The sequence below is a fragment of the Loxodonta africana genome, chromosome 24 (genome assembly GCF_030014295.1).
Source record: "Loxodonta africana isolate mLoxAfr1 chromosome 24, mLoxAfr1.hap2, whole genome shotgun sequence".
In the NCBI taxonomy this organism is placed as follows: Eukaryota; Metazoa; Chordata; class Mammalia; order Proboscidea; family Elephantidae; genus Loxodonta; species Loxodonta africana.
In genome coordinates this window covers 53,593,290-53,615,723 of record NC_087365.1, presented here as the reverse complement: position 1 = coordinate 53,615,723, position 22,434 = coordinate 53,593,290, and the positions used below count along the sequence as shown (strand labels likewise).

Genomic DNA, 22,434 nt, shown 5'->3' with positions numbered 1-22,434 from the left:
ATAGAGAGACAGCATATAGAAATCCAAAAGATTAATAATAAAATTACAGAATTAGACAACGCAATAGGAAGTCAGAGGAGCAGACTCGAGCAATTAGAATGCAAACTGGGACATCTGGAGGACCAGGGAATTAACACCAACATAGCTGAAAAAAAATCAGATAAAAGAATTTAAAAAAATGAAGAAACCCTAAGAATCATGTGGGACTCTATCAAGAAGAATAACTTGCTTGTGATTGGAGTCCCAGAACAGGGAGGGAGGACAGAAAACACAGAGAAAATAGTTGAAGATCTGCTGACAGAAAACTTCCCTGACATCATGAAAGACGAAAGGATATCTATCCAAGATGCTCATCAAACCCCATTTAAGATTGATCCAAAAAGAAAAACACCAAGACATATTATCATCAAACTTGCCAAAACCAAAGATAAAGAGAAAATTTTAAAAGCAGCCAGGGAGAAAAGAAAGGTCTCCTTCAAGGTAGAATCAATAAGAATAAGTTCAGACTACTCAGCAGAAACCATGCAGGCAAGAAGGCAATGGGATAACATATACAGAGCACTGAAGGGGAAAAACTGCCAGCCAAGGATCATATATCCAGCAAAACTCTCTCTGAAATATGAAGGCGAAAGTAAGATATTTACAGATAAACACAAATTTAGAGAATTTGCAAAAACCAAACCAAGGCTACAAGAAATGCTAAAGGAGATTGTATGGTCAGAGGACCAATAATATCAGATACCAGCACAACACAAGGTCACAAAACAGAACATCCTGATATCAACTCAAATAGAGAAATCACAAAAACAAATTAAGATTAATTAAAAAAAAATGCTCATAACAGGGAATCATTTAAGTCAATATGTAAAAGATCACAAAAATCAAAAAGGGGGACTAAATACAGGTGGCATAGAACTGCCATATGGAGAGTGATACAAGGCGATATAGAACAATACAAGTTAGGTTTTTACTTAGAAAAATAGGGGTAAATAATAAGGTAACCACAAAGAGGTATAACAACTCCAGAACTCAAGAGAAAAGCCAAGAAACACGTAACCACTCAACAAACATAAAGTCAAACACTACAAAAATGAGGATCTCACAATTTGCTAAGAAAAACGTCTCAGCACAAAAAAGTATGTGGAAAAATGAAATTGTCAACAACACACATAAAAAGGCATCAAAATGACAACACTAAACACTTATTTATCTATAATTACGCTGAATGTAAATGGACTAAATGCACCAATAAAGAGACAGAGAGTCTCGGACTGGATAAAGAAACACGAACCGTCTATATGCTGCCTACAAGAGACACACCTTAGACTTAGAGACACAAACAAATTAAAACTCAAAGGATGGAAAAAAATATATCAAGCAAACAATAAGCAAAAAAGGAGTAGCAATATTAATTTCTGACAAAATAGACTTTAGACTGAAATCCGCCACAAAGGATAAAGAAGGACACTACATAATGATAAAAGGGACAATTGATCAGGAAGACATTATCATATTAAATATTTATGCACCCAATGACAGGGCTGCAAGATACATAAATCAAATTTTAACAGAACTGAAAAGTGAGATAGACACCTCCATAATTATAGTAGGAGACTTCAACACACCACTTTCGGAGAAGGACAGGACATCCAGTAAGAAGCTCAATAGAGACACGGAAGATCTAATTACAGCAATCAACCAACTTGACCTCATTGACTTATACAGAACTCTCCACCCAACTGCTGCAAAGTATACTTTTTTTTCTAGCACACATGGAACATTCTCTAGAATAGACCACATATTAGGTCATAAAACAAACCTTTGCAGAATCCAAAACATCGAAATATTACAAAGCATCTTCTCAGACCACAAGGCAATAAAACTAGAAATCAATAACAGAAAAACTAGGGAAAAGAAATCAAATACTTGGAAAATGAACAATACCCTCCTGAAAAAAGACTGGGTTATAGGAGACATCAAGGAGGGAATAAGGAAATTCATAGAAAGCAATGAGAATGAAAATACTTCCTATCAAAACCTCTGGGACACAGCAAAAGCAGTGCTCAGAGGTCAATTTATATCAATAAATGCACACATACAAAAAGAAGAAAGAGCCAAAATCAGAGAACTGTCCCGACAACTTGAACAAATAGAAAGTGAGCAACAAAAGAATCCATCAGGCACCAGAAGAAAACAAATAATAAAAATTAGAGCTGAACTAAATGAATTAGAGAACAGAAAAACAATTGAAAGAATTAACAAAGCCAAAAGCTGGTTCTTTGAAAAAATTAACAAAATTGATAAACCATTGGCTAGACTGACTAAAGAAATACAGGAAAGGAAACAAATAACCCAAATAAGAAACGAGAAGGGCCACATCACAACAGACCCAACTGAAATTAAAAGAATCATATCAGATTATTACGAAAAATTGTACTCTAACAAATTTGAAAACCTAGAAGAAATGGATGAATTCCTGGAAAAACACTACCTACCTAAACTAACACATTCAGAAGTAGAACAACTAAATAGACCCATAACAAAAAAGAGATTGAAACGGTAATCAAAAAACTCCCAACAAATAAAAGCCCTGGGCCGGACGGCTTCACTGCAGAGTTCTACCAAACTTTCAGAGAAGAGCTAACACCACTACTACTAAAGGTATTTCAAAGCATAGAAAATGACGGAATACTACGCAACTCATTTTATGAAGCCACCATCTCCCTGATACCAAAACCAGGTAAAGACATTACAAAAAAAGAAAATTACAGACCTATATCCCTCATGAACATAGATGCAAAAATCCTCAACAAAATTCTAGCCAATAGAATTCAACAACATATCAAAAAAATAATTCACCCCGACCAAGTGGGATTTATACCAGGTATGCAAGGCTGGTTTAATATTAGAAAAACCATTAATGTAATCCACCACATAAATAAAACAAAAGACAAAAACCACATGATCTTATCAATTGATGCAGAAAAGGCATTTGACAAAGTCCAACACCCATTTATGATAAAAACTCTCAGCAAAATAGGAATTGAAGGAAAATTCCTCAACATAATAAAGGGCATCTATGCAAAGCCAACCAACAGCCAACATCACTCTAAATGGAGAGAACCTGAAAGCATTTCCCTTGAGAACGGGAACCAGACAAGGATGCCCTTTATCACTGCTCTTATTCAACATTGTGCTAGAAGTCCTAGCCAGAGCAATTAGGCTAGACAAAGAAATAAAGGGCATCCGGATTGGCAAGGAGGAAGTAAAATTATCTCTATTTGCAGATGACATGATCTTATACACAGAAAACCCTAAGGAATCCTCCAGAAAACTACTGAAACTAATAGAAGAGTTTGGCAGAGTCTCAGGTTATAAGATAAACATACAAAAATCACTTGGATTCCTCTACATCAACAAAAAGAACATCGAAGAGGAAATCACCAAATCAGTACCATTCACAGTAGCCCCCAAGAAGATAAAATACTTAGGAATAAATCTTACCAAGGATGTAAAAGACCTATACAAAGAAAACTACAAAGCTTTACTACAAGAAATTAAAAAGGACATACGCAAGTGGAAAAACATACCTTGCTCACAGATAGGAAGACTTAACATAGTAGAAATGTCTATTCTACCAAAAGCCATCTATACATACAATGCACTTCCGATCCAAATTCCAATGTCATTTTTTAATGTGATAGAGAAACAAATCACCAACTTCATATGGAAGGGAAAGAAGCCTCGGATAAGCAAAGCATTACTGAAAAAGAAGAAGAAAGTGGGAGGCCTCACTCTACCTGATTTCAGAACCTATTGTACAGCCACAGTAGTCAAAACAGCCTGGTACTGGTACAACAACAGGCACATAGACCAGTGGAACAGAATTGAGAACCCAGATATAAATCCATCCACATATGAGCAGCTGATATTTGACAAAGGCCCAGTGTCAGTTAATTGGGGAAAAGATAGTCTTTTGAACAAATGGTGCTGGCATAACTGGATATCCATTTGCAAAAAAATGAAACAGGACCCATACCTCACACCATGCACAAAAACTAACTCCAAGTGGATCAAAGACCTAAACATAAAGACTAAAAGATAAAGATCATGGAAGAAAAAATAGGGACAACCTTAGGAGCCCTAATACAAGGTATAAACAGAATACAAAACATTACCAAAAATGACGAAGAGAAACCAGATAACTGGGAGCTCCTAAAAATCAAACACCTATGCTCATCTAAAGACTTCACCAAAAGAGTAAAAAGACCACCTACAGACTGGGAAAGAATTTTCAGCTATGACATCTCAGACCAGCGCCTGATCTCTAAAATCTATATGATTCTGTCAAAACTCAACCAGAAAAAGACAAACAACCCAATCAAGAAGTGGGCAAAGGATATGAACACACACTTCACTAAAGAAGATATTCAGGCAGCTAACAGATACATGAGAAAATGCTCTCAATCATTAGCCATTAGAGAAATGCAAATTAAAACTACGATGAGATTCCATCTCACTCCAACAAGGCTGGCATTAATCCAAAAAACACAAAATAATAAATGTTGGAGAGGCTGCGCAGAGATTGGAACTCTTATACGCTGCTGGTGGGAATGTAAAATGGTACAACCATTTTGGAAATCTATCTGGCGTTATCTTAAACAGTTAGAAATAGAACTACCACACAACCCAGAAATCCCACTCCTCGGAATATATCCTAGAGAAACAAGAGCCTTCATACAAACAGATATATGCACACCCATGTTTATTGCAGCTCTGTTTACAATAGCAAAAAGCTGGAAGCAACCAAGGTGTCCATCAACGGATGAATGGGTAAATAAATTGTGGTATATTCACACAATGGAATACTACGCATCGATAAAGAACAGTGACGAATCTGTGAAACATTTCATAACATGGAGGAACCTGGAAGGCATTATGCTGAGCGAAATTAGTCAGAGGCAAAAGGACAAATATTGTATAAGACCACTGTTATAAGATCTTGAGAAATAGTATAAACTGAGAAGAACACATACTTTTGTGGTTACGAGGAGGGGAGGGAGGGAGGGAGGGAGAGGGTTTTTTACTGATTAATTAGCAGATAAGAACTGCTTTAGGTGAAGGGAAGGACAACACTTAATACATGAAAGGTCAGCTCAACTGGACTGGACTGGACCAAAAGCAAAGAAGTTTCCGGGATAAACTGAATACTTCAAAGGTCAGCGGAGCAAGGGCTGGGGTTTGGGAACCATGGTTTAAGGGGACTTCTAAGTCAATTGGCAAAATAATTCTATTATGAAAACATTCTGCATCCCACTTTGAAATGTGGCGTCTGGGGTCTTAAATGCTAACAAGCGGCCATCTAAGATACGTCAATTGGTCTCAACCCACCTGGAACAAAGGAGAATGAAGAACGCCAAGGTCACACGACAACTGAGAGCCCAAGAGACAGAAAGGGCCACATGGCCCAGAGACCTACATCATCCTGAGACCAGAAGAACTAGTTGGTGCCCGGCCACAATCAATGACTGCCCTGACAGGGAGCGCAACAGAGAACCCCTGAGGGAGCAGGAGATCAGTGGGATGCAGACCCCAAATTCTTATAAAAAGACCATACTTAATGATCTGACTGAGACTAGAGGAATCCCGGCGGTCATGGTACCCAAACCTTCTGTTGGCACAGGACAGGAACCATCCCCGAAGACAACTCATCAGACATGAAAAGGACTGGACAGTGGGTAGGAGAGAGATGCTGATGAAGAGTGAGCTAATGATATCAGGTGGACACTTGAGACTGTGTTGGCATCTCCTGTCTGGAGGGGGAATGGGAGGATAGAGAGTTGGAAGCTGGCAAAATTGTCACGAAAGGAGAGACTGGTAGGGCTGACTCATTAAGGGGAGAGCAAGTGGGAGTACGGAGTAAGATGTATATAAACTTATATGTGACAGTCTGACTTGATTTGTAAACGTTCACCTGAAGCTCAATAAAAGTTAATAAAAAAAAAAAAAGAAAAGCCAAAAAAAAAGTGGCCCAAAAAACCTGTTGCCATCGAGTCAATTCCGACTCACAGTGATCCTATAGGACAGAGTAGAACTGTGGCATTGGTTTCCAAAGACTGCCTGGTGGATTCGAACTGCCAGCCTTTTGGTTAGCAGCCAAGCTCTTAACCACTATGCCACCATGGTTTCCAAAAGTGACCCAGCTTGGAAAAAATTTTGTATGGTCATCTTTCCAATTATACCTGGCAGAGCCTTGAAAAGGCCACCACACCGTTTTTACTCTGTTGACTGAAAATGCCTGGTTTATTCTTCTGTAGCAGACCACCTGGCTGGTTTCAGTCGCTGAGTGAACTCACACTTACACACACATTTGGCGTTTTCCATCATAAACTCTTAGATGCATATTTGCCTGCGATTTTCCCCAGTGAGAGCGGCCCTTTGCTACCAAGGAAATGACCATAATCTTCAATAAAGAAAAAAGATATCATGGAAACCAATGTCTTGGCAAAAATATAAAGGGGAAAGAAGGTATGTGCTATTACCGTAAACCGAACCAAACCAAACCAAAACAAACCCATTACCATTGAGTCGATTCTGACTTTGGCAACATCTTGTATTACAAAGTAGAACTGCTCTATAGGGCTTGCTTGGCTGTAAACTTTATGGAAGCAGATCACCAGATATTTCTTCTGTGGCTTTGCTGGGTGGGTTTGAACTGTCAACCTTTAGGCTAGCAGTAGAGTGAAAACCACTCGCGACACCCAGACTCCTTTAGGATGCAAATCAGAAGGCTTACGTGGGTCTTGTAGGTGGCATAAATGAGTATAGCCTGAGAGAGCAAGAACTATAGAAAAGTGAAGAGCACTCACCTTCTCAAAACAGCAACTGCTATTCACTTATAAGCAGACCCAACAAAAACCAAAATCAAACCCACTGCCATCGAGTTGATTCTGACTCATAGCAACCCTATAGGACAGAGTAAAATCACCCCATAGAGTTTCCAAGGAATGCCTGGTGGATTTGAACTGCTGACCTTTTGGTTAGCAACCATAGCACTTAAGCACTAGACCACCAGGGTTTCCAGGCAGACACAGCATTATCAAATATTCTCATTTTTGTAACCATAGAAATCTATACTTTATATGAAATATCTCAGTTTAAATGTTAAAAACTAGTCTCTTTTTTTTTTTTTTTTTCCAAATATTGTCTGAGCCAATACCTTGTATACCAAACAAAAAGTAAAATGGTTGTGGCCTGTGTGTGCCACCTTCAGTACTTGCCCTGTAATGTTTGATACTCTTAACTCCTTTTCTCTGGTCTGGTCATCTGAGACATGGACCAATGTTCTCCTGCTGCCCGAAGTTGAGCCAACAGATAATGTTAGCCCTCCCCCTTTGCTAGCTACATGTGGAGAAGGACCTGTATTTCATGCTTGGACGGGTCAATGAACTCTTGGACAGGAGCCTATTAAGTGTCAATTTCCAGTTCTGCAGAAACTATCAACTGGATCACCCCAACATGTTGAAACCTTCAGATTCCGTGACAGCCATGCTGGCTCCACGTCTGGATGCCACTCCATGCTGCATCTTGGCAGTGAGATTGCTCATGCCTGACACTGTAACACCGTTAAAAAAAAGAGCCCTGTGAGACAAAGCGTTTGACTGCTGGGGTAACCACAAGCTGAAACCCTTTGTCAATGGTTTCTATATGTTATTCCTAAAAATGATTGATTCTGGTGAAAATCATAAATGGCTTCTGACTGTATTGATAGATATTTGGAACTATGGCTTTTATCTTCTGCAAACTGGTAGAAGAAAAAGTGAATCCACACAGCTTACAGGAGACAGGCTGGTTAAACATGCACATCTGCATCTGATGTTTAAGAACCAGGGTGGAGAGCAGGGATGGGTCAATTACAGCCTGCCACCATGTCCTGCTGGCCTGTTGTTGTATGGTCTGCAGCTAAAAGTGATTTTTTTTTTTGTACTTTAGATGAAGGTTTACAGAACAAACTAGCTTCTCATTAAACAGTTAGTACATACACTATTTTATGACATTGGTTAACAATCCCACGACATGTTGATACTCTCCCTTTTAGACCTTGGGTTCCCTATTACGAGCTTTCCCGTCTCCTCCTGCCTTCTTGTCCTTGCCCCTGGGCTAGTGTGCCCCTTTAGTCTCATTTTGTTTTATGGGCCTGTCTAATCTTTGGATGGGGGTGGACACCAGGAGTGACTTCATTAGTTAGCTAAAAAGGTGTCTGGGCGCCATATTCTCAGGGTTTCTCCGGTCTCTGTCAGGCCAGTAATTTTGGTCTTTGTTTTTAATTAGAATTTTATTCCACATTTTTCTCCAGCTCTGTCCAGGACCCTCTATTCATGATCCATATCAGAGAAGTCAGTGGTAGTCAAGTACCATCTAGTTTTACTGGACTCAGTCTGGTGGAGGCTGTGGTAGATGTGGTCCATTAGTCCTTTGGACTAATCTTTCCCTTGTGTCTTTAGTTTTCTTCATTCTTCCTTGCTCCTGAAGGGGTGAGACCAGTGGAGTATCCTAGATGGCCACTCACAGGTTTTTAAGACCCTAGACACTACTCACCAAAGTAGAATGTAGAACATCTTCTTTATAAAGTCTGTTATGCCAGTTAAGCAAGATGTTCCCCGAGACCATGGTCCCCATAGCCCTCAACTCAGTAATTCGGTCCCTCAGGGAATTTGGATGTGTCTATGGAGCTTCCATCACCTTGCCTTGTACAAGTTGTGCTGGTTTCGCCAGTATCGTGTACTGTCTTACCCTTCATCAAAGTTACCACTTGTCTTTTGTCTATTTAGTTTTTTTTCATCGCCACCTCTCCCCTCCCTCGTAACTATCAAAGATTGTTTCTTTTTGTGTGTAAACCTTTTCGTGATTTTTATAGTAGTGATCTCATACAATATTTGTCCTTTAGCAATTGACTTATTTCACTCAGCATACTGCCCTCCAGATTCATCTATGGTGTGAGATGCTTCGAAGACTTATCATTGTTATCATTGAGTAGTAATCCATTATGTGTATGCACCACAGTTTATTTATCCATTCATCTGCTGATGGTCATCTAGGTTGTTTCCATCTTTTTGCTACTGTGAACAATGCTGCAATGAATATGGGTGGGCGTACGTCTATTCATATGACGGCTCTTATTTCTCTAGGATATATTCCTAGGAGTGGGATTGCTGGATAATACGGTATTTCTATTTCAAGCTTTCTAAGGAAGCACCATACCATTTTCCAAAATGGTTGTACCATTTTGCATTCCCACCAGCAGTGCATGAGAGTTCTAATCCCCTCATAGCCTCTCCTGCATTTGTTATTTTCTGTTTTTTTGATTCGTGCCAATAATGCCGGGGTGAGATGGCATCTCATGGCTAGTGATCTTGAGCATTTCCTCAGGTGTCTGTTAGCCACCTGAATGTCTTCTTTGGTGAAGTGTCTATTTATATCCTTTGCCCATTTTTTAGTTGAATTATTTGTCTTTTTGTTGTAGAGGTGTTAGATTTTCCTGTGGATTTTAAAGATTAGGCCTTTGTCAGATTTGTAATAGCCAAAATTTTTTTCCCATTCTGTGGGTTCCCTGTTTACTCTTTTGGTGAAGTCTTTTGATAAAAATGGCTTTTACATTTTTAAAGTGAAGAAGACGGAGGAGGAAAAGCAAGGGGAAGAGAAAGAGGAAGGAGGAGGAGGAAGAAGAGAAGAAGGCAGGGAGGGAAGAGAGACATCAACATCAGCAGCAGCAGAGACCATATGTGTGGCCACAGAATCTAAAATATTTACCATCTGGCCCTTTACAGAAAATGTTTGCTGAGCCCTGGTGTAGGTGGCTCGACTTGTTTCCTAACTTCTCAAATTTGATTAAAAACTGCAATGAATTGATTCCGTTCATCTCCTGTATCTTCATGGTCATTCCTATCTCTATCCCCTTTGCCATGATAACCAAACTGTATTACTGACTGTTACCCGTAATGGTCAAGCAGACACAGCACCCAGGATTCTTTGCTCTTGTATGCATGTCTTCAAATAAAAAAGGTTCATCGTTCTGACCTGTTGTCAATTTGCTGCTGACTTATGGAGCCACAGCCTTGAACATTAATATTGGAGTATATAGACAAAGCTGTAACCTATAAGCAACATTTGTATTGTTCCCTTCTGTTCCTGAGGCATAAAAATAGCCATAAGTAAAACAGCAACCACGACACAGTTACAGGAGCTTATAGCTCTGAGGAGGAATTTTATAAGGTAAGACATCATTTAATAACCAAATGAAAGGGAGTATTAAAATACACCACTGCACAGTGCAAGTTTGTGTGTTGCTATAAAAGGCTGAAAATGAAGTGATCAGAAAATGACATTTATTTCCTGACACAAAGGAACAAAGTCATCATCAATTTAAGAAAGAAGCCTGAGTTTTATCTTCATCTATCCTGTCTGAATGAATAGTTTATTCTCAGTGTCTATTACTAAATCTAGGTTAATTCCATTCAGCTTCTTTTAACGTCTAAAGAATTTATGATGAATGTTTTGTGACTTACCTTGGTTAATTTAACTTTAGCTGAGTTAAGTTTGCCATATGGGGCAAGGTGGTTCAGAATTCTTGCCTTCCAGGCAGGAGACCTGGTGTCATGGATTGAATTATGTCCCCCCTCAAAATGTATTAACTTGGTTAGGCCATGTGTGGTTGCCCTCCATTTTCTGATTTTCCTGAGTGTTATAAATCATAATCTCTGCCTGTGGTTAAAAGGATTAGGGTGGGATGTAACACTCTTGCTCAGGTCACCTCCCTGATCCAAGGTAAAGGGAGTTTCCCTGGAGTGTGGCCTGTACCACGTTTTATCTTACAAAAGATAAAAGGAAAGAGAAGCAAGCAGAGAGTTGGGGACCTCATATCACCAAGAAAGTAACACCAGGAGCAGAACTCCTGGACCAGGGGAAGATTGAGGACAAAGACCTTCCTCCAGAGCCAACAGAGAGAGAAAGCCTTCCCCTGGAGCCGACACCCTGAATTTGGACTTTTAGCCTACTTTATTGTGAAGAAAGAAACTTCTCCTTGTTGAAGCCATCCACTTGTGGTATTTCTGTTATAGTAGCACTAGATGACTAAGACACCCAGGTTTGATTCTTGGCCAATACACTTTATGTGTAGCCACCTACAATCCCTCAGAGAAGGCTTGCATATGGCAAGGACGCTGAACAGGTTTCAGCAGAGCTTCCAGACTAAGATGGACTAGTAAGAAAGGCTGGCGATCTACTTCCAAAAATTGGCCAGTGAAAACCCTACGGATCACAAGGGTCTGATCTGCAACCAGTCATGGGGACGGTGCAGGACTGGATAGTGTTAGGTTGTGTTGTATATGGTCGACATGAGTCAGCTGGCAGCAGCTAATCACAAGAACAAAGTATGGCATGGCAGTCAAAGTGGGGGCTCTGGAGCCAGTGACCACCTGTGTTTAAGTCTTGGCTCCATTACTTCCCTAGCTGTGTGTTCCATGCTTCAAACTTCTTATTATAAAGTACAATAATAGTACTTACGCTAAAAGGGTCACGTTGAAGATTAAATGTCAATCCATGTCTTGGAATGGCTCCTGATGCATAGTAAGTTCTCAATAAATGTCAGGCATTATTTTATCATCAGCAGCAGCAGCATGCAGCTAACTCTTGCTTATCCTAAGACTCAAACAAACAAAAACACTGACCCATAGAGTTTTCAAGGAGCACCTGGTGGATTTGAACTGCTGCACTTTCGGTTAACAGCTGTAGCACTTAACCACTACGCCACCAAGGTCTCCATCCTAAGACTCAGCTCAGGCCAATACTTGAAGATGTTCTTGCCCTTTGAGAGAGGTCATATTTCTAGTTCCGGAAAATTTCCATGGCAAGCATTTAAGCTGGACCACATATTTCTAAAAATCATTCTCTTTTATCATGTATTTCTTTGTTTCCATTGTGGGAGAATCCTCTCTCTCCAGGACCAGTTCCATCACTTCAATTTGCCATATGCCAGAATTTCAAATATTGTTGCTAAAAAATAATTATGCAGCCATGGTTTAAAACAAAAATTAAGAAGAGAAAGACATAAAGTAATACAGTGAATCCTGTGAGAGGCGGAATTAGACGGGACTGCCTGGTTTTTCCGGGTCTCAAGAAAGTTTTCCGCCTTTGACAGGGCGCAGTCACCATTTTCCTGTTGTTCTCTAAAAAACTTAGTGGGAAATATTTTAATTTCCCTTCTCTGACAGGTTTCCACCTTATGCAGGTTCTGGTTTTTGCAGGTTTACTGTATATATAAAAGTCCTCTTTCTAGGTCCTCAAACTACAGTTTTGTTCCCCAAAGGTAACCAACAGTAACATATGTAGTTGTATCCTGCCTGAAGTTGATTTTCTGTGCTTATGGAAGCACACATATGTCATCCTGTGCCTACTGGTCCACCTCATGCTTACTCACTGACTCTGCATACCCTTGGTATTCCTAAATACAACTATCCTCACACCCTTTAATTGGTTCCTATAACTCCTATTACGGGATGTACAGTCATTTATTTCATCAGTCCCTCTTTAGTGGACACGTGAGCTGTCTCCAGTTATTTCTGTCATTACCAATAAGCTCCACAAGAGTAGAACTTCATCTCCTTCTAGGTTGTTTCCCCAGCACGTGGTACAGTTCCTGGTGGAGAACAGGGCTCAGCAAATCGCTATTAAAGGGTGGAATGTAAGAACAAAGGAACGACTCCCTCCGCAAACACTGATGTGTACATTACCATCTTCGCTTCTGCAAATGTAACTGTAGAGTGAATTCCCAGAAGGAATTATTGCCCGTTAAAGAGGTTTGTGAGTTTAACTTTGATAAATAAGGACAAATTGATCTTGGCAAATTTAACTCACAGAACTATGTAGAATGACACTGCTGCATGTTTCGGGAGTTATTAATCGCAACTTCTTATTTAAATTTTAGGCTCCTTGAAGGATGCAAAAGGTGATTCATTTGTGTGTGTGTGTTTTATGTCCTCTAAGAACTGCTGCATTGCTTAATGGGTGTTGAATAAAAGGTTTTGAATGATAATGAATATAAAACCAGACCTATCGCCGTTGAGTCCATTCCGACCCATAGCAACCCTACAGACAGAGTAGAACTGCCCCGTAGAGTTTCCAAGGAGCGCCTGGTGGATTCCAACTGCCGATCTTTTGGTCAGCAGCTGTAGCTCTTAACCACTGTGCTACCAGGGTTTTCGATAATGAATATACAAGCATATAAAAAGGTTTAGTTTGTGGAGGGAGCTAATAGTTGCCATAAACAGTACATTAAAAAATCTTCCTAAGTTAAACCAACTACCAGAGCCCATAAATAGTGGATGGAAGAAAAGACAAAAACTGACCTTTTTGAGGGGCAGAGTGAGGTGGGGGCAGGGGAAAACAGTGTATTGTGAGAAGGGTGTTTATACAAATGAAACCCCAGCCTGCAAAGGTCTATTTCAGTGTCAGAATAGTAATGAAATTGGTTCTATGGTCTCTTTGATGTCCTCTATGTTTAAAAGGGGTTCTAGTGGCACAGTGGTTAAGAGTTCAGCTGTTAACCAAAAGGCTGGCAGTTCAAATCCACCACCCGCTCCTTGGAAACCCTATGGGGCAGTTGTACTCTGTCCCATAGGGTCGCTGTGAGTCAGAATCAATGAGACAGCACTGGGTTTGGTTGGTTGTTTGGTTCTTTTTTAGTATGTTGAAAAAGACTGTGTGGCATATTTGTTTTAAAATCAGGTTTAATATAAATTAATTTGGTTTAAAGAATTGTAGAAGAATGCCACTTGGATTCCACAAATTCATTCACAAACGTTATTAAGTTTGGAAGCGGATTGATCAATTAAAGAAACAACTAAAAAAAGTGGGGGTTAAGGAGCAGTTCAGAGTTCACTCAAACCCGAGTGCAGTGAGGACTACAGGGTCGGGCAGGTGTCACCTGAGCCCGAGAGAGCTGACTGCATCGGCGTCAGTCTCCACACTGAGGCTGTCTGCTTGAAGGAAATTCTAAAAATGACGAGCTCAGTCCGGGAATGAGGAACATCCCACACGCTGCCACTCCTCGTTCCCAAATTAGACTTTGTCATAGACACTGATCTCAAAGGTGGCAAAAAATAGCTAGCTGCTCCAGGGAATACCCGAGCTATCCCGGCAAAGTCTCCCTGCTAGTTCACCAGCAGCTGCGAGCCAGCTCCTGCCTTCCCACTTCGTTCATCAGCTTGTCCTCTCCTTCCAGGCCACTTTTAGAGTGAACCAAAAAACCCAAAACCAAACCCAGTGCCGTCGAGTTGATTCCGACTCATAGCGACCCTATAGGACAGAGTAGAACTGCCCCCACAGAGTTCCCAAGGAGCACCTGGCCGATTCGAACTGCAGTCCCTTTGGTTAGCAGCCGTAGCATTTAACCACTACGCCACCAGGGTTTCCTTAAGAGTGAAAAGTAGTAATATATTGGATTTAAAAGGTATGAGAGGAATGATAAGAATTAGAGAAATAAGATTGCCATCTGGTGCCAGAACTATCAAAAGAAGCGGATTTCTGTTAACAGTGATTATTTTTAGATACACAGTAAGTTGACGGACATTTCTACAAGGTACCCTGGTATTCACAGTATTAAGAAAATGCCAAGAAAGTTCTCAGTGGGGCATAACAGGGATTTTTAGCTCCTAAACCCTTTCAGGGAGTGAGGCCAAGTGGTCAGAAGTAAAGGTTTAGGAACTAGATAAAAGCAACTTACAATATTGAACCAATAGTACTGAGCTCTATGGCTGCAGGCAAGTAACTTTTCTGAGCTCAGTGGTCTCATCTACATGATAGGGACAGTAACTCCTTCCAGGTCAAGGGTCATGGATGATGCTGTCTCTTGCTGCAAGCCCCATGGGACCCTGGGCCTTGAGTATCTATTTATCACACTGTCCCCTAGCTCATAATAGAATATATGAGGTCTTCAGTAAATATTTTTGAATGAAGAAATGAATGATGACAAATCAATCAATCTACATCACAGAGTTACTGGGATGATTAGAGAAAAAGCAAACAGCAGGAGGCTTGATAAATGGTAGTGGCTGATATTATTGAACTACACAGCATACAAAGCAGAAGTTAAATAAATAAGTTGTACTATTCCACTACTGCCAACACACCTTAAAGTAGGAAAAATATTTTATAGATAAAACCAAAACAAGTTTCTGTCAAGTCGATTCCAACTCATGGTGACCCCATGCATATTGGTGTAGAGCTGTGCTCCATACGGTTTTCAATAGCTGATTTTTTGGAAGTAGATTACCAGGCCTTTCTTCCGAAGTGCCTCTGGGTGGACTTGAACCTCCAACTGTTGGTTAGCAGCCACCCAGGAACTCCAACGGTGGGTTAAAAAACTTGTTCGCTTGGAGTTGATTCTGACTCATAGCAACCCAATAGGATGGAGTAGAGCTGCCGCATAGTGTTTCCGAGGCTGTAATCTTTAGGGAAGCACACTGCCACATCTTTCTCCCATGGAGTGGCTGGTAGGTTTGAACCACCCACTAACCTATCTTTTTGCAGCCGAGTGCTTAACCACTGCACTACCAGGACTTCTTCAGCAGTAGGTTAGGGCTTCCTAATAATTAGGCCAGAGGTGGCTTCACCATCTTTATCCAACTGCGACCTTGGCCATCTCAGAGAAGTAAGCCAGCGCAGCGATGAAGGAAATTCTGAATTGACGATATAGCCCAATCGGTGCGACTCCATTCCCAATTACCGAAGACTCAAAATAATAACCCAAGGAAGATACGTCAGCAGTATTGTCTTCATTCGCTGTATTTTAACGTGGTATTTCTTTTCTCCACTGACCTGGGATTGATTAAAGTACACTGATTTTAAAGTTTCCCCATTCCCCAGCTTCACTTCCTTGAGATTCAGATCCCACTTTGAAGCTCGCTCATTTCTTCTAAAACAGGATGTGTGGTTCCTTGAAATTACATGCATTTTCTAGAACTCGTTCAGCGTACAGCAAATTAAGAGCAAGTGACTTGTTTTCTAATTAAATTTGCAAAGGGATGATCTGAAGAAATTACTCATATACCCGATTAACTTTTAGCAGAAATAATGAGGAGGTTGTAAAGGGAAAAGCATGGCACTCACAGGACCAGCCTTTCAAGCACAAGCAATTTATGCCAATTGATGGCTTTACAAATTAGGTCATCTTGGAAAAACTCCTTCAGCTATAGAAAGGCATCTAATGGAAAAGCTACCCAACTCCAATGCAATGACATTGCCCTATAAATTTTAAGTCATCTGAATTCTACTTCAAGACTGTCTGTCACCTATCTATGTATCTATTTATATATAATATGCAATATAGATAATATCCATATATAGATACACACATATACATGCAATTTGCAGAATTGGTGAATATATGGGAGAACGGACAGTAAGATTACATTAGTTTAAAAAGTCTTTCTCAAAGGGTATTCAGAAAGGAGTTTCTAGGTGGTTCAAACAGTTAATATGCTTGGCTGTTAACCAAAAGGTTGGAGTTCGAGTCCACCCAGAGGCAACCGGGAAGAAAGGCCTGAGGATCTACTTCTGAAAAATCGACCATTGAAAACTCTGTGGAGCACAGTTCTACTCTGACACACATGGGGTCGCCATGAATCAGAATTGACTTGATGGCAGCTAGTTTGGGTATTTGGAAAGAAAATCCAAACCTTAAACATGTCCTCAGCCTTTGACTCAACAATCAGTTTATAAGAATTTATCCTAAACAAATACTCATTGATGAGTACAGGTTGAGCTGAAGCATAGTATTACAAATCTGTGGAATATCCACACAATATACAAGCATGAAATATTCTGTAGATTATTATTTAATGATGTGGAAATGTGTTGATGTCACGCTACATGTTGTTAACAGCTGGTCACAAGCAATACGTCCACAATAATTCCATTTTCTGTATACACATAGTTAAAATATTGGAGAAATAAATACACAAAAGTTGTTGTTAGGTGCCATTGAGTTGGCTCTGACTCATCGAGACTCTATGTACAACAGAACGAAACACTTCTCTGTCCTCCACCATCCTCACAATCGTTATTATGCTTGAGCCCATTGTCGCGGGCACTGTGAATGGATGTTTGCAGCTGTTTCTTCTCATTTTGAGTCATGCCACTTCAGCAAATGAAGGTCCTGAAAGCTTAACTCCATCCACGTTATTAAGGTCAACTCTTTTTTTTTTTTTGGTACTTTGAGGAGGTAGGTCTTCCCGAGTTGACTTGAGTGGCTTCCAACCTGAGGGACTTGTTTCCAGCACTATACCAGATGATGTACCACTGCTCTTCATAAGGTTTTCACTGGCTAATTCTTTTCAGAAGTAGACCACTGGGTCCTTCTTCCCCGTCTGTCTCAGTCTGAAAACTCAGCTAAAACCTATGGGTGGCCATGTTGGTATTTGAATATTGGTGGCATAGCTTCCAGCATCACAGCAACATGTAAGCCCCCACAATACGACAAACTGACAAACTCAGAAGTTAGCAATAAGTATACTCCTGTGAGGCAGGATGATGGGTACCTTACTTTCTTCTTTCTGCCTTGCTGTGTTAACTCAGTGACATACAGACAGATTCCTTTTGAAACTGGGAATAGTAAGTATGACTGTTTCTTACCGTAGTGAGTTTATTTCTGATTCCCTAAAGAATTATAAATTCTGTCATTCCCTACTGCTTCTCGATCTCGTCTTTAGGTTTGCTCTACTTAAGACACTCAGACAGAAAACAAAGGCTGAGGTGTAGACGGAAATAGATGTAGTCATTGCCGAATCATTGCCTGTTTTAGCCAGCTTCGTCAGTTTCGTCATTGTTAGGATCCATCTAGACCAACAAGACTGCTCAGCTATTAATAGCAATACTAATGAAGACTCAGCTATTAATAACAGTGATAATAATAGTGACCACTGGCTGAAATTTATTACATGATGGGCTCTGTGCTGAATGCCTTATATGAATTTCTCACTTAAACGTCACAAGAAGACTTTAAGATGAATACATTATCTTCCCCATCTTACAGAGGAAACTGGAACCGGGGGATATCAAGAACTTTGCCCTCCTCTACCAAGCTAGAAGTTTCAGAGTTGGTGGTGGAACTCGGTCTGGCTCCATGGGCATGGAGGGATCTTAAACACAATTTGATTGCATTGAGATATATCTCTGTTTTATCTGCATCTACTCAGGGGCTGATTAACCAGTAAGCAAAGTATGCACAGGTTTGCCCGTGGGTACCTTGGTTATTGAGTAATTCGTCCTTGCACCTACCCGTTGATTCATGCCAGGCCTCCAGAGCACAACCACCATCGCCACCACTAAAACCATACCTATGTTTGCTGGCCCAGTCCTGCTTTCTTGAGAATGTTCAGGTCATAATAGCTCCCAGTGAACTCTTGCTCCTTTCAAATAGGGGTTGGCAAACTATGGCCCACGAACCAAACCGTTGCCAGTACAACCCAGGAGCTAAAAACGGCTTTTACATTTTCAAATGGTTGGGGAAAAATTAAAAGAGGAATAATATTTCATGACATGTGAAAACTATATGAATCTGAATTTCAGTGTCCATCAATAAAGTTTTATTGGAACACAGCTATGCCCATTTGATAACCTGTTGTCTATGGTTCCTTCCATGCCATGTTGACAAGAGTCGAAGAGTTGTGACAAAGATCATATTAGCTCACAAAGCCTAAAATATCAACTACCTGTCCCTTTACATAAAAGTTTTGTGGACCCTTGCTCTAAAACCCCTGAGCGCTGTATGTGCAAGTCATTTGGGATTCATGTGGGGTTGCTTTGGGGCAGATCATATTACTGGCACGTCCTCCCCCTTTAAATCCAACCACCCCACGTGTTTAAATAATAAATGCTGGAACTGCGCACATCTTACCATGCTAACCCAGCCCCTTTTGATTTTGTATATTTCCGTCCAGATGTGCAGTTATAGGCTTACATTTGCAGTCACGGGGCATAATTTGCATTCTTTAACTGCTGCTGTGCAATCATTCAGATTTCATGAATTTACTCTCCTTAATTAAACACGAAACTCAGGAATCGTAATGGTCTGTGCAATACACAGAGCACAAGGCAACGGGAGAGCCGGTGTTCAGAAAGTGGTTATGCCCGTTCATGTAGGTTCGTGGCATCTATATACATGGACAACTATGTAGGTTTATCAACCAGAGATTGCAAATGCACGATTGTGGAGGGCAGGTACCCTGTCGTTGCTGTTGTTGTTAGGTGCCATCGAGTCAGTTCCGACTCACAGTGACCCTATGCACAACAGAACGAAACACTGCCTGGTCCTGCGCCTGTAGGCATGTCTTCTTCTGGTCCAGAAAGTGTTGCTGTTTTGGTTGTTGTTGTTAGGATTTAAGACGATAACTTCTGATATAAATAACAGACATTCACATGTAAGTAATCCACATAGCTGTGTCTATAGATGTTTACATACATCCAAACCAATTTTCATAGAGATACACACTCAAATCACAATGTAATAAACAATCAGGGGTATATGGTTACCGTGAGAGCCGGATTAACCAGTAAGCAAGGTACGCACAGGCTCATTTGTGTTTCCACACTACACTACAGATTAGTAAGTAAGCGCAAGTAAACCTGTATGTATCTTGTTATTGAGTAATCCGTCCCTGGCTCGGTATTAGTGATTGGCCATTTCAGGAATTCCAAGGATGGCGTTTACTCCAAATAATACGCTGTTGAGCAAAGAAATAAATAAACTATTTGCTCAAATAGATGCTGACCATATTTTTCAGCACAGCGATGCCCCAGTTGCACTCTGCAGTGGTATCTACTGGGTCAGAAGGAAGGCATTCCACACGTACCATTGAATTTTTCACGCTCTGCAGCAAACGCTCGTGCTGCTCGGCTATTGCCAAGGCAGCGGAGTGGACTTTCTGATAGATGGCCTCCCCGTCTCGTGTTTGAAAGATAAACAGCCCTTCACCAGTCTCACACATCCTGTGAAAACAAAAACAAAGAGCTTCTGAAAATCCAGCTCTCGGAAAGCCAATGTGCAAAGAGCCTAGAACATTCTCCATGAGGCCGTGGCCGTCTTTTTCTGTTTTTGTTTTTTAATGAGATTAGGTTTCTTGTTTACACCTGCTAAAGAACATTAACTTGTTGAAAGTGCCCAACTAATTGTTATGAATATGAGCAGGGACGCAATCCCTCTAGGCTAACATAGCACTGAACACTTTTTTGAATCACAAAGCAAAGCAGAAGATTAATGAAAAAAAAAGCCACATTTCTTGATTCTTAGTATTAATTTCTATCTGTACCTTGCCATTCCCCAAAAAGACTCACCTGTGCAGTTGAATCCACCTTATAGTCCATGAAAAACTTATCACTAACTCTGCCCTTCAGCTCACAGGTTGGAGAATCATTCATTCTATGTCCTTCTTAGATTGTACTCTAAAACAATGGCTCTAGTGATTCTTTGATTTCAAAAATCCTAGGCCAAATTTTACTCAGTCTAATGGATCAAATGCAGCCAAATTTTCATTTTTTTTTAAGGTGCATGACTGGTGAATTAATGCACATAGACTAAGAGAAGTTCTTCAAAGAAAGCTTTTGTGTTTGATAAATAAGGTTAAGTGTGAAGAGGAAGATCATTTCTACTCCAGGCCCTCAAAAAATGGGAGACTGGCACCACTATTAGGGAAGAACCAAATGAACGCTTTTCAATTACTGAATATATTCTAGACTTTGCAAGAACTTGGACAAAATCATGTACAGGGGTATTAGAGAAAGTTCTAAACCCTGGTGGTGTAGTGGTTAAGAGCTGCAGCTGCTAACCAAAATGTCAGCAGTTCATATCTACCAGTCACTCCTTGGAAACCCTATGGGGCAGTTCTACTCTGTCCTATAGGGTCTCTGTGAGTCGGAATCAACCTTTTTTTTGTTTTTGTTTGTTTAAAGAATCAAATTATTCTAAGACACAATTCCACGACTTTCACTTCAGAATCTCTTGCTGAAAATATGAATTCTGGTTTTGGGTCTGATTTTTGCACACATCTAAAGAACTCTTTAACACAACATGGAAACCAAACAAATTTTTCATCCCAAACCACTGTTAATTATTTTAGCTCCCCTGGTCCATGCAATGAATGCAATAGAAACATGAGAGATTTATCCCAACTTCATTTTTTGCAGTTAGTACATGCCATGGCCATATGGAAGTTTTCCGCATATATGGCCAGGTTTTATGTGATTGGGAAAAACCTGTCTAGTTTGAATTTCACACATATGAGTCAGGTGAGAAAAAGAAACACACACACAAAGAAAATGATGGCTCTTTCAGTAGGCTAATCTACAGAACTAGCTCATGAGATCAATCATATGACTTTAATTATTAAGTCGTTCTAATTTAGGGTTTCAAACTAGTTCATTTCAGTCCTACTCCCTGCTGAGAATTTGTATTTCCATCCCAGGTATATTGAATCAGAATCTACATTTTAACAAAATCCCCAGGAGATTCCTATGGATACATAAGAGTACATGCAGATGTATATATAAGAATCACCTGGAGAATCTTATCAAAACATAGATGTATACATAAGAATCACCTAGCAATCCTGTTAAATGTAGATTCTGATTCAGTATATCTGGGGGTACAAAGGCAAATTATCAGCAGGGAGTCAAACTGGTTCATTCAAAGCCTGGTTCTAATCAAATGACCGACTAAAACTTGAAATTCAAAGTATTTTCACTCAAGCCCCGTTTCCTTCCTGAAGATTTCCTAAAATGTTTCAGTCCTCACTAGAACTGCCTCGTTATTTCAATCATCACTCTAACTTAAACAGAGCACTTTGTGCCTAATTCTTCAAGGTCTTATGTTTTTCCCACATCTTTTTGTCCATCAGATAGATAATTTTTTTTTCACGAGGATGAAGTAGCTTTCTGTTCCCCCTAGGGCTGAAGTCATTACTTATTTATTTACTTATACATCAACTTTGATTCAGAAAAGATGAAGGCACCTGTTACTCACTTGTAAGATGATTGATTAATATCAGACCTGAAGCTGTGTTTCTCAAACTTGACAATCTAGTGGCTTTTAAAGCTTTTGTAACTGAACCCACAGTAAATAATACAATTTATATTATGACTGACCCAGTATAGCTGCCTGTCTACCATATTTTACACAAATAACGCACACCTTCTACATTTGTTTGTCAACTACTCCTTCCCCCTGAGAAGTATTTTCATAGGTGTGCTATGCTAATTTTTTTACAGCAACAAGTTAAAAAAAAAAAAACAGGCATAGCAGTGATTATGAAAATACCTCATGGTGGAAGGGAACTGTTGGCAAACAAACATAGAAGGTACACGTTATTTGTGTAAAAATACAGT

General features: G+C 40.1%; 1 protein-coding gene across 1 annotated transcript in view; it reads right to left on the bottom strand.

Moving 5' to 3' along the window:
• DOK5 (docking protein 5) overlaps positions 1-22,434 on the bottom strand; it is a 206,623-nt gene that overhangs the window by 43,870 nt on the left and 140,319 nt on the right. Inside the window, exon 6 of the mRNA XM_003419902.4 lies at positions 19,908-20,043. Coding sequence (XP_003419950.1) covers positions 19,908-20,043 — 136 coding nt within the window. The remainder of the gene's footprint in view (positions 1-19,907; positions 20,044-22,434) is intronic.